Raw genomic sequence first — 12,514 nt, 5'->3', positions numbered from 1 at the left:
ATCTGGGTACCACACCTTAAGAACCATCGCGCTAGACGTATTTTGGTTGGATTTATCCAAGTCCTATCTTTACCCGGTTTCTTCCAAAATTTGCCACTGACACCGGTTGCTAGTGTGTACTCATGACTTTGTTTTTGTTTTCAATCAAGGCAACAGTTATCGACGTCCAACTCTTCCGATACTGAAAGCAATAGGCATAAACTTGGTTCTGGGCTACTTCCCAAGCTGGCTATCTCAGCGGAGGGAGAACACAGTGAAGCAGTGCCCTGTCCTGGCGAGCCCCATGAAGAGCCTGAAAAGCCACCCCTTCCTCCCGAAGAGTGTGCTCAGGAAGAGCCCGAGGTCACCACCCCAGCCAGCACCATCAGCAGCTCCACCCTGTCAGGTAAGGCCCTGGGACGCACTGGCCACCCTCATCTGCCGTGCTGATAAGTGGCTCTGAGACCGGAGCTAGCCTGGCCAGCCAGCCAGGATGGGTGTTTTATGCTCCATGCCCCACCTCTTGGGATTAAGGGATGAGCTCCTGGGAACTCAGCTCAGCTCTCAGACCCCTCCCTCAGTGCTATGCTGTACAGCCAACTCTGACCTTGGGGCAGCCTTCTCGTCCCCAGCCAGCTTCAGTGAGGCCTTCAGTGGCACCCAAAAGCTGCCAAGGGAGGTCTGCTGATGCAGCTCTTATCTTGGGGAGCTGCATGTGACTCAGTTCAGAGCAAGGGACAATATCAAACAGTCAGATCATCAAAGTGATCCTTACAAATGTCTTAACTCACCTATAAGGGACAGTAGAAAGGAAGCTTCCCCTCTAGCACTAAACTGGATGGTGATTTATTTGAAGGGGTTATGGAGTCACTGCTGTACAAAACAACCCTGCACACTGGACTCACACTGAGCAGAGTGAGACTGTGCTTCGAGGCTCACAAACACCGCTCTCCCATGCACCAAGGGTGGAGGAGGGAAAGGGAGTCAGAAACACCAGCAAGTTTCAGCTGGTATCTCACGAGCATGTGGAGTAACTTCTGCAGGCCAAAGGCCCTTCCCAGTCCGTGGGTCACTGGAGTAGGGGACCCTGAGGCATCGCCACCTACGGGAGAGGCAGGTCAGGACTTGGGCATTTTCTGACAGCACCTTTGTCATGTTACCTTCTTGTGAAGTAACCTTCCTGATGATAGAAATAGTGTCTTCCCAGGTGATTAAAGTGCTTCCTGTTTTACCTCTACCTTGCTGGCCTTAAAGGAGGCAGCCAGGTGTGGTGGCACATGCCTGTAATCCCAGCATTCAAAAGGATCGCTCTGAGTTTGAAGCCAGCCTAAACCGTATAGCAAGACCCTCTCTCAAAACAAACAAAAAATCAGAAGTATCTACTTTAGATGATCTAGCTTGTACTTCTTTGGAATAAGCCTATGAGTTGCTTTTAAATATCATTTGGTTTATAGAAACATTCTGCACAGCATACCTTCTATGGAGCAGTATACATTTCTGCTATTTCAAATAATAAAACATGTATATGGCATAGGATTATTATAAAAATGCTTTCATGAAGTCATTCACTATGCTATATTGATAACCATAATGATTCCAAGATTTTTCACCAATATTTATAAACTAACTGAAGAGTGTGGTTTTTCTTAAAGCATCATGAAAAAATTAAATTTTACCAGGTGGACTTCATCCTCACTAAAATGTTTGGGACAGCAGCAGATATGCTTATCGTTGATTATGGTGAAAAATAATGCTGCATTTTCTCTTCTCTGTTTCTGCCTCAGTTCTGCTTCCCCATTGGGTAGGGAATGTCATGTATTCTAACTATGTAGCAAGAGAACAGCAATGTGGTGGTAGTGTAGAAGCAATGTCTTAATCTGAGGTTCCTGCCCAGGTTAGCTCATCTGAGTACTCAAGTCAGTGTACATCTTGCTGTTCTATATTCCTGGTCACAAAGATCTCTGCCTAGTTCTTAGCTGTCTTGCCCTGAATAGAATACACTCACTTCCACTGAAAATGTACTCTTAATATCTTCAGCCTACTGAGTATCAGAAAGGTAGGGGGTGAAATGCCTAAACACCTGATTGATTACTTTCATAATTAAAAAAAATCTGCCTGGGTCCTGCCATGCATTTTGATTAATAGACTCAAACCACCTTTCTTTCTTTCTCTCTCTCTCCCCCGCCCATACATACACTAAAAATCATCAAAGATCTTGGGGGCTGTACAGAATAGAGATGAGCTTATTTGCTTATAGCCAAGGGTAATTAGGGAACCTGAAAAGCGTGACTGTAGTAAAATTAAATTTGTTGATTTTTATATTGCTCCACCATCAAGAAGAAGGAACCCTTGACATTTAGAAAACATTAAGGTGACATTACCCATCATTGGCAGAGAAGCAACACACCCTGGTATGCCGTGCTGGCAGTGAGCCGGCAGAGGCAAGACAGAGGGATGAGAGAAGTCTGCGGATCCACACCAACACTTAGAAAAGTACAACTTTATACCTGGTTCTACTATACTCGAACCCCTAAAAATTCTTGAAATAGTAGATGATGTGTCAGATGTACCCAGCAGTTACTTGCTGTGAAGAGATTCAGCTTTTCATTTATACTCGCCAGTGAGCCCATCTTAGTCTAACTAGAAAGAGCGAGGAAGTGTGTAACTCCCCCAGAGGGGTGCTGAAGTTTTGTGAGATGATATTTTTGATGCAGTCTTGATCAAAGCCTTGAGCAGCTGATTTTTTTAAGGAAATGGGATAGGATACATTGCTAAATGAAAATGTGCTTAGCATATAGGGGTAGAAAGATGATTATTTGCCTTAAGATTGTCTCTATCCAGTAGCCAAATGAGTATCACAGTACCTGGAAGCCCGCGAACCTTTTCTTGGGTATATAGCGCAGTGGATGACCCTGGTCTATGCCGGCCCACACCAGCCTTCCAAGCCCCAGAGGTCACTCAGCTTTAATCAGAGCTGTGATGTCTGTGCCACCGCCATAAGCCAGGGCCAGATGAGAGCTGCCTAGTGAAGGGGTGTGTATCAGTGAAGCAAAATGTTAGTCCTGCCACACCTCCCCAGGCAAAGAATACAGTCAGTACTTTCAAATATGCTGGCTGCTCTTTCAGAGAATCCTTTCTAATAGTGTTACATACTGCATGTGAATTGTGGGCCTTAGCATGATAATGATGTGTCAATGATTCTTAAGCACAGGAGGCTTATTAGATAGAATTTAGAAATTATTTCTATCTTGTAAACATATAACCTGTGAGATGAGAATGGCTTCTTCTGGTTGACAGAAATGTGTTATCAGTGGTTTTTAAAGAAGCAGAAGAAAATAGAAAACTGATAACCTGGGGAATAAAAAGAAACCCAAACAGGCAGCCCCGCTGCTTAGCTCAGGAGCTAAGCGTGGCTCTCTGCCTGGGAGCTTCTCCACCTGGGCCTCTGTTATCCCCGTTTCTGTGCCCTCATTTACATTCAGCACCTCTTGAAGGAAGCCCAAATGTCTTAACTTAAAAATAGCTCCAGCTTATAGTAAGGGTCAATAAAATAAAAAATAAAGAACATGTGTTTTAGAGGGAATGGAAGATGACCTCCAGGAAGATCAGCTTTTGACACACTGTCTAGATGTAAAGCCAGGAAGATGAAATGAGCTGAGAGATGTACTGTATCTTGTCCTTTGAAATTTGCAGGAGCTTAGAGCAAAGGAGACATCCACAGTGACAGAGGTCAGGGGAGATGCTCTTGGTGCTTGGCGCACGTGTGCAAGTTACCCACCTGGCCCTAGATGAAGTGCGCCTGGGAATGTGGTAGGAGGTGACAGAGCCATAGAGCTTCACAGTGGTAAAACGATGGCCCTGTATCTAAGGTATTGGTAGCACTGATGATCACTGTGGAGCAGTGAGGGCGAACCTCTTAGAGCTTTCACTGATAGAACAAACAGCCGGCGGTGGCACACGTGCCGCAGGTTCGCCACCACTGCCTTAGAGTCACAGTATGAAGAGTGTGGTCATGGTGTTCGTAAGCAAGACTAGGTTCACAGCAAGGCCTTCCATGGTACAGGGGCAGGAAGGAGGGTTGTCTCTATGGGTTCTCAAGGACAGATGATAGAAACTAATTTATTCCTGTAATTCAACGGACTCATTGGCTGAAGTTAGCAACCTGTGTACAAGGAGGACGAAGCCCGAATGGATACCACTTCCATCTCTTCCCCCTCTGCATACCTTTCTCCAGCTGGTCGTGTGTTGTCCACGTTGACCTAACACCATATGGATTTAAGAGTCATGTGGGAGTGCATTTCCCAGCATGTGACCATCTTCCTTCTCTCTTCCTGTGTCCACCTCTGCTCTCCTACATTTTCCTGAATGTGTTTATCCCTTCTTCTTTGTACAGTTGGCAGTTTTTCAGAGCACTTGGATCAGATAAATGGACGAAGCGAGTGTGTGGACAGTGCAGATAATTCCTCCAAGCCATCCAGTGACCCCGCATCTCACATGGCCCGGCAGCGATTAGAAAGCACAGAAAAAAAGAAAATCTCGGGGAAAGTCACAAAGTCCCTTTCTGCCAGTGCTCTGTCCCTCATGATCCCAGGAGGTAGAGAGACGTCAACTCGCATGACCTTGTGTGAATTGTGCATGTAGTCCCCACGGCCCGCCCCCCTGTGGAATGCTGACTGAGATGCAGGATTTCTTGAAGCGGTCGGGTGCCGCCGGACACTCTCCAGAGCGTCTGCGCAGAACCTCGGGGCCTCCCAAAGAGCATGCGTGGCCCAGTTCATCTCCCTTTCTGCGCCAAGGAAGGAGAGAGGCTTCCTGTCCACAAACCCTCATTTCTTTTGTTGTTTTTTTCTCCTATCCTTTAAATGATAAATTTTCTTCACTGGAATAATTTTTTTTCTCTAGCCTATGTATCCTTTATATGCTTTCCAGAGCTGTTTATAGCATCTGTGTTGGAAAACCACATATAGTTTTTCTTATCTCATTCATGAGGAGGTAGACACAGAAATTGTAAGTTTTTCATTTCTAGACATTGAGAACAAACAGGAGAGACTGCCCATGCTTCGGAGAAGTAGGGAAGCTATAAACTGTGGGGAGATCAAGAATACTATCACGAGGCTGAGGACTGGGGTCCTGGCTTTTTCACTTTGATGTGTACCTGCTCTGTCCTCTGCCTGGCATGCTATGAGGTGCCCTGCCCTCCAGCTGGCCTTTCTCCACCTGGCCTTTTGACTAGAGAATAGCAGCCTGCCCCATGAGGTCACAGAGAAGAGCACAAGGATAATGACATGTTTAGCTTTGCTCTTCTTTGCACCATATAAGACTCAGAACTTGGGTAGAGTGGCCACAGTGGGGCTCACCATACCCCATGGAGTCTCCCGTAATACTAAGTACTCTGTGGCCCACTAAGCTCACAATTAAAACTCACCATGCTCTGTAGATTATTTTGCCTTTTCTCAAACACACACATGCACACAGACAATGCCACAGGACCAGTTAAGATTCACATAGATGGAACAGTCACATGAACTACAAACTAGAGGTGTGTTTGTATCTCCCTTTGCTTGGGCTGCTGTAATAAAATATCCTAGGACTGGGTAATTTATAAACAATAGAATTTATTGTTCATGGCTCTGGAGGCTGATGCCCAAAATGAGAACACCAACAGAGTTGGTGTCTATTGAGGGTTGGTTTCTCATGATGGAAACTGATATTTCCTCACAGATGGGGGGACAGGGTAAGCAGGCTCCCTCGGGTCTCATTTGAAAGGACACTCACCCGATTTATAAGAAGCTAACTAACTTCCTCCCAAGGGTCCCACCTCTCAATACCATCACCTTGGGGGTTAGGTTTCAACATACAATATTTCGGGGGACACAAACGTTGAGAACATTGCTTATAAAACAGTAGAATTGATTTCTTGGAATATGAACTGAGTTGCTCTTAAATTTTCTCAATCTCACCTGCTTTATTCTAGAAACATTAGATCTGCAGGTAATATATAAAGACCATCGGTTATAACCGTGATAATGAGTCATTCTCTTATGGAGATGTTACCACGTTCATGTTGTCTGCATTAAAATTTTTTAATGCAAGTTCAACAACTGCAAAAAAGCATCCGGTAAATTCCCCATTGCTTTCTTGGCCATGTGCTTGGAAAAGACCATGTTAAGTTGAGTTAGTGTAAGACTTGGGGTCCAGAATCTTTCACAGTAGTACATACTGTCTTCTGCACATCAAGACATGCTTTACATACATGCACTTACACAGTAATTCCTTTATTTAATTGGATAAAAATATCAGAGCCAGAAAGGAGCTAATCTGTTTGTCTTTTAATTAGTGTAGTGGACTTTGTAATATTCATGACAAATTAGTTGTAATAGAAGCACTTCTGACATTTTCTTGACAGCCTTCAGTTTTTAAATCTATACCTTTTTTGCATAGTTTTTGCATTACTTCTTCTTTATTTTGCATTGGAAACAAATGGGTTTGTTCTGTGACTATGCGCCCTGACCCTGGCAGGGCTCCTGTGGTGAGGGCTGTGTGGACGTTTGTGGGACCAGGATCAGCCTTGACAGTTGGCTTCTCTGTTACAGATATGTTTGCTGTTTCTCCCCTGGGAAGCCCAATGTCTCCCCACTCCCTGTCCTCGGACCCCTCTTCTTCAAGAGATTCTTCTCCTAGCCGAGATTCCTCCGCAGCCTCTGCCAGTCCCCATCAGCCCATTGTGATCCACAGTTCAGGGAAGAACTACGGCTTCACCATCCGCGCCATCCGGGTGTATGTGGGGGACAGTGACATCTATACCGTGCACCACATCGTTTGGGTAAGTCCAGCCATCTCATGCCCACTTGTCCTCATTGTCAGCCAGAATGGAGGAGTTGGCTGAAGCATAGTTAAGAGCAAACTTCTTTCATGTTAAACTGCCTTTTGGGGCCACTCTCATTTTCCTCTTAGTGCTCCCTCCCTTCATCTCTGTGGTGGCATTAGATTCAGCAAAAACTAATCATTTCTCCCAGTTCTGTCTCATTGCTCTATTTGATTGTCTACTCTTACATACCAAAATGGTAGACAGATAGTCAAAGACTACGCTATTCCCACACTTCATTCTCTTTCATTATTTTCCTGGCTTTGTTATAAAAAATTATATTCTCATTTCACATGGAACATTTTAAAGAAACACAGGAATTATTCTGTTTAGAGGAAGAATAGGAGTAGGAATGATGCCTTTTTTATTTTCTTCATGAGGAGCCTAGGATTATTTCCAGATTGGCTCAGAATGTCCTACCAGAAGAAACTGTATGAGTTAAGAGTTGTCACTTGTATAAAAATATATGCTCCCCCCTTGGACTCTAGAATGTAGAAGAAGGAAGTCCAGCGTACCAAGCAGGACTAAAGGCTGGGGATCTGATCACACACATCAACGGAGAGCCAGTGCATGGACTCGTCCACACGGAAGTCATAGAGCTCCTGCTAAAGGTATTTTCTGCTTTATGTCGTAGTCACAAAGAGGAGGCGGGTAGCGCAAAGGAATTTGTGCCAAGAGATCAGTTTCTGTATGGCCTGCCTATGTAGTCAGTCTCATTACTGATAAGGTATTCAGTAACCTAAAGTTTAATGTCAAAACAAAACTGCCATGAATTCCCTGGTTTTATGTTGTAAAAGAATGTCCATTTATCTGCACACTCCTAATTTTGCTTTGCATTATAAATTTTATATAGTAATAGTTCTTTTTATCTACTTCGCCTGGTAGAATCTGTTTAGACATCACCTGTCCTAAAGGTGATTTTCTTCAGGACAGGTTTATTCTCCTGTAGTAGCAGACAACGTTGTATTTTGAGGTCAAAACTAAAGGTTCAGTCTGAGAGTTGGCATTTCTTTGACAGATAGAATTGTAAATATGTACACACATGCTATAAACGATAAAAAGTAGTAGATAAAAATGTTCTGGAAATTATAAGTCTTCCCTCTCTCCCCATACAAATCTATAAATTAATTGACATGGGAGTAAATTTTGGTGTGAGTGGTCAACTGAGTGAAGGTACAGAGTGAGGTCACAGAACGCGTGAAGCGTGAATGAAGACAGAGCGTGAACACCAATCTTTCAGACAGTTCTGTGGAACTATTTTCTTTGATACCCACTGACTCTAGAATATAGTCATAGATCTAACTGATGAGTTGCAGTTTGAGTTTAAATTTTCTCAGGAAAAGGTGGGTGAGAAATGTAATCCCTATTTGTAGGATTACTTTATAAATCCTCACATTTACAAATGACCTCTTGCTTCTTGAACACTGTGTTCAGTCTCTGTCAAGCATGACCTTCCCAGAGATGTGAGCTTCGTTAATGTCATTCAGACTGACTTCACAGTCATTGTAGAAATTGGTAACACAGGAATTAAGGGCTGATGTCTTAGTTACTTTTCAAGTTGCTGAGATAAAATATGCAACACCCACAAGCTAAGAGGGGAAAGGTGTTTTTAGCTTAGCGTTTGTAGAGGTTTCAGTCCATAATCAGCTGGCTCCAAGGCAGGGTGGCACATGGCAGAGAAGCAACTGTTCATGGCAGCAGAAGACAGCAAAAGCAACAGGAGAGGAGAGAAACAAGCCACTTTCTGCCCCTTTTATCTTAAACAGGTTTCTGGGATTAGGGTGGTGCCAATCCAGTCAGTGGACTAATCCAGCAGTCACACACCCTTAATCCCAGCATTGAACCATGAATTAATCACAAACTCTAGATTCAGCCTCCTCTGAAAAGCCCACACTGCCCCCATGACTATTTGAGGCTTTTGGGGGACATCCAGACACAAACCTTAACTGATGGACTCTGGCATTTGAGATGTACATGAGAAAAGAAATCATAGCTTCACTAGCTGGGCTCTAGCAGAGGGAGGACTGTCCTACTCTTGGAGAGAACATTCTGTGAGTGAAGAGGTGCATTGCAAGGAAGTGGGTGCTCAAACTTTTCAAAACCAAATGGAATTAAATGATTCTTTGCCTTCCCTGTGTGTCTTTCTCCCAGCTCACACTTCCTCAAAAGATTTGGAGTATGGCTTAGGTCCACTACTGGTGGTAGTGTCTCTATCCTACTGTCTAGTGTAAGGCAGTAGACAGGAAGTAATTACTGTTGATTAACTCACACCATTAATGAGACTTTGGTCTTGGGCTCAAAGCCCATGGAAACTTGTGGCTCAATAAGTTTGTAGAATTAAACTGAACTATGGTGGTCTTCTTTGATTGCTGTCTGAAAGGTACCATGGAGGACAAGGCCACATGACTACTTTTACTGGGTCCTTATACATGTCTTGTAGCACAGACCACTCAGTGTGGTAGCAGAAGCCTGCAAGTGAACCTACACCTCTGCTATAGGCTGTAGCATCACAGGCTCACCAGAGGGCCCAGGGAAGTTGGTTTCTTCCTTTGTCTCTAAGCTTTTCTGATTCGTAGGGAAGGGCCACCCAGGAGGGCAAACAGAGGAGTCTCCTGTGTCCATGATGCCCTGTGGCCTAATCTAGGAACATCCTTGACTCTTGACTTTATAGAATGGGTCTGCATTTTGTAGGTGGGTTCCTCTTGTCTTTCATCCTACTGGATTTTCTCTAAAGCTCACCATCACTGATTTTAAGAAGGTTAAGAGATTTTCAATGGTGGTAGATGCCTTGCCTTCTACATCCTTCATACTAGCATTGGGTTATGTGCACAGTAGCTCTTGTTACAGCATATCTTTACATCACACATCTCCTCATGAAATCAAAAGAAAACATAAACTGAATTAGATGTGTTTATACATAGAGAGAGGCACATACACATTTATTTTGCTGAAACATAATGGATCGCTTGCATGATTTGTTTTGTACTTCAATATGATTCCATAGTTTAAAACCTCTCTGCTGGCTACTCTGAAATTTGAATGTATATTTCCCCTAAAGGTTTCTGGCAAGGTCTCTTAGCAGAATCAAGATAGCCCTGTGTACAGCCACCTTATCCAGTCGCTCACTGTGTGGCACTGGCACTGCTTCAGCATAATGGGGTGGAGCACATTGGCACCCTGAGAGGCCATAGCATGCTCTGCAACACATCCATGCAGGGGCTCCTGCCTCTGGTTCATAAAGGAAGCACTTGAGAGGAGAAACTAGTGTGATGAAACAAAGAGGATACAAGGGATTTAATTATCTTCCCAGCGAACTGTGTAATCACGCAGCTTTCTTCCAAATTTAACCAGTGATTCTGTAGCCAAGAGAATTAAATGACTGACTAGTACCAACAGTGGACTACTAGATGTCGCCACTAGTTGAACATGAGGCGGGTAGCTCTACTTTAGTATTCTTGATAGCTGTTTCCCAGTGTTTTTAACAAAGTCTCATGGCACTCTTAGAAAAAGGTGGGCCATGTGTGTGCATTTTGAAATACATGTATAATGTTTATCTTTTAGATTATGAACACAGTAAGCGTTTCTGTGTCATAGCTGCATATTTGGTCTCATTTTCCCTTCAATTTCAAAGGGAACCTGCTATGGAAGCTCCGGCTTCCATGTCTAGGGAAACCCACCCAAAATCACTTAGCATCTCAACCTATGGAGTTATTGACTAACGTGGCTTCTACCTCTACTCCCCAGGGGCAATGCAAATCCTGCTGCAAGCAGTGAACCACTTTGTAAATAGACTGAAATCATTCTTCACCCCCTACAGCACCACACTGACCCGGTCCAATCCCCTGATCATGGGATAACCTGCCAGGCTCAACTTCTGTAATCCAAGAATCTTTCAACTCAGCGAGGTTGATTTTTAGTGTGGCATTATTTTAAATCCCCAGTGCATAAGCAAAGCCCCTAAAACGGCTCCAGCTTGTGCTTCAGAAATTTCCTTTCCATCAACTCTGGGGAGCTTCTAGAATCTGACATGGAGACTGCCAAGTAGCATCTTTCCCATCCTCACAGATCTGTTCAGCCCCTAATATATGCAGAGATTTCTATGAAGTGCTACAAGGGCCACACTAAAATGACACACGAGAACAATAGCTAATGGAGTGAGGACACGTGGTGCCTGCCAAGCTCTGTTGTGTTTTACACAAATAAACTCATACAGTCCTCACAGTTACCCCATGAGGGAGATGCTATAAATATAAATGTCCTTGTTTCACAGAAGAAAAAACCAGAGCAGAGAGAAGTTAATAGAGCAGCCAAACTCGCCTGCTAGGAAGGAGCAGATGATGATTGGCAGCCGGGTGAAGAAGCTCAGGAGACTGTGCTTTTCAGTACTACAGCATACTGCTCCATACATGGAGTCTGTGCCGATACCGCATAGTTTGTAGTATCCACGGGGGAAACGCGGCAATGCCAGGCCTTAATCAAAATGCTAAGCATAAAGCACAGATTGTAGACATGGCACAAGTTCTGGAGAGATGACTTTTCACCAGGACACTCAGGAAAGCATCAGACAATTGGGAGTTATTGGTTCAGGGATTTGAAAAATGGATGGAGACTCCCAGGGTATAGACAAGGGGCCACAGGGTCATCTAGGCAACACAAAGAGGTGTGCAAAGGCCAGAGTAAGAGACAGTATGGTGAGGTCCACAGTGACCCAGCAGGTTGGACCCCTGGCTCATGGAAGGATAAGTGTCACATAGGCTGCGGGGGAGGGGTGTGAGTCAGGGCAAGGAGCAGGGATGCGGAACAGCCCATCCCCAGCTGTGCTTTTCAGGGAAAGGAAGAGAAAAAGGGTGGAACTCAGTGAGCTACCCACGGCCAACCGATAAGCTAACAGAGCCAGACTGAGAGAAGAAACGGGCAGCCTGACTTCTGCTGTTGTGTTCAGTTCAGCCAGCTTAATTTCCCTCCCACTGTGTACTAATCACAAAAACGAGTTTGAAGTAAACGTGACTTAATTGAACACTTAACAATCTGCTAGCTATGTTTCTGTTGCATTTTTGAACAAGTGCCACAGAATTCTCTGAGAGGTCATTCATTCATCTAGAGAAACTAGTTGGGGATGAGCTGACTTGGTAAACGAAGCAGCACTGTGCCGATTCAGGTAGCACTTGCTGTGGCTGAATGGATCCGCCAGGTGGCAGACTTCACAAATGGCACCTATTATTTTTTTCAATCATTTAGCCTTTTTCGATGAATGCTTCCAATTTAACATTGGCATTCTGCATCCTTAATGTATTATCACTTAGAGAAGTTACCCTTGGTGAATGTGCACGAGATAAATGAGTTATCCTCTGAAAGAGACATGAAGAAACGAAGAGAAAACAGTCTGGTTTTTATTGGGAAGGGGACATTTTTACAGAGCCTAGTGACATGCTCTGTTTTTGCAAGCTCTGCTCCTCACTGTTTTCTAAGGGGAAATGTTCAGGATTTGTATTCTATTTACTTTATATAAGTGCATGTTTATACCTCCTTCGACCTTGCCATACACATCCATCAAGTGCCTGGTTTGCTCACAACTACTGGCGTTGAACCCAAGCATGCACCATGCCAGGCACAAGAGAGGTACAGGGAACCAGGGCACACCCTGCCCATTCAGAGTGCAGCTGGGAAGGA

The 12,514-nt window shown here is 44.2% G+C and overlaps 1 protein-coding gene across 6 annotated transcripts in view; it reads left to right on the top strand.

The window, feature by feature from the left end:
* Nucleotides 1-12,514, top strand: part of Mast4 (microtubule associated serine/threonine kinase family member 4) — a 539,799-nt gene that overhangs the window by 515,937 nt on the left and 11,348 nt on the right. For 5 of the 6 annotated variants that reach the window (XM_013518433.1, XM_013518435.1, XM_013518434.1 and 2 more), the window contains 4 exons: nt 150-385; nt 4,373-4,573; nt 6,573-6,802; nt 7,333-7,455. In XM_013518433.1, coding sequence (XP_013373887.1) covers nt 150-385; nt 4,373-4,573; nt 6,573-6,802; nt 7,333-7,455 — 790 coding nt within the window. The remainder of the gene's footprint in view (nt 1-149; nt 386-4,372; nt 4,574-6,572; nt 6,803-7,332; nt 7,456-12,514) is intronic. The other variant, XM_013518437.1, reaches the window with a different exon arrangement.

Source organism: Chinchilla lanigera, unplaced genomic scaffold, assembly GCF_000276665.1.
Source record: "Chinchilla lanigera isolate Chin_1 unplaced genomic scaffold, ChiLan1.0 scaffold00045, whole genome shotgun sequence".
NCBI lineage: Eukaryota > Metazoa > Chordata > Mammalia > Rodentia > Chinchillidae > Chinchilla > Chinchilla lanigera.
Note: the sequence above shows the minus strand (reverse complement) of the source record. Positions and strands in the feature narration are given on the sequence as shown.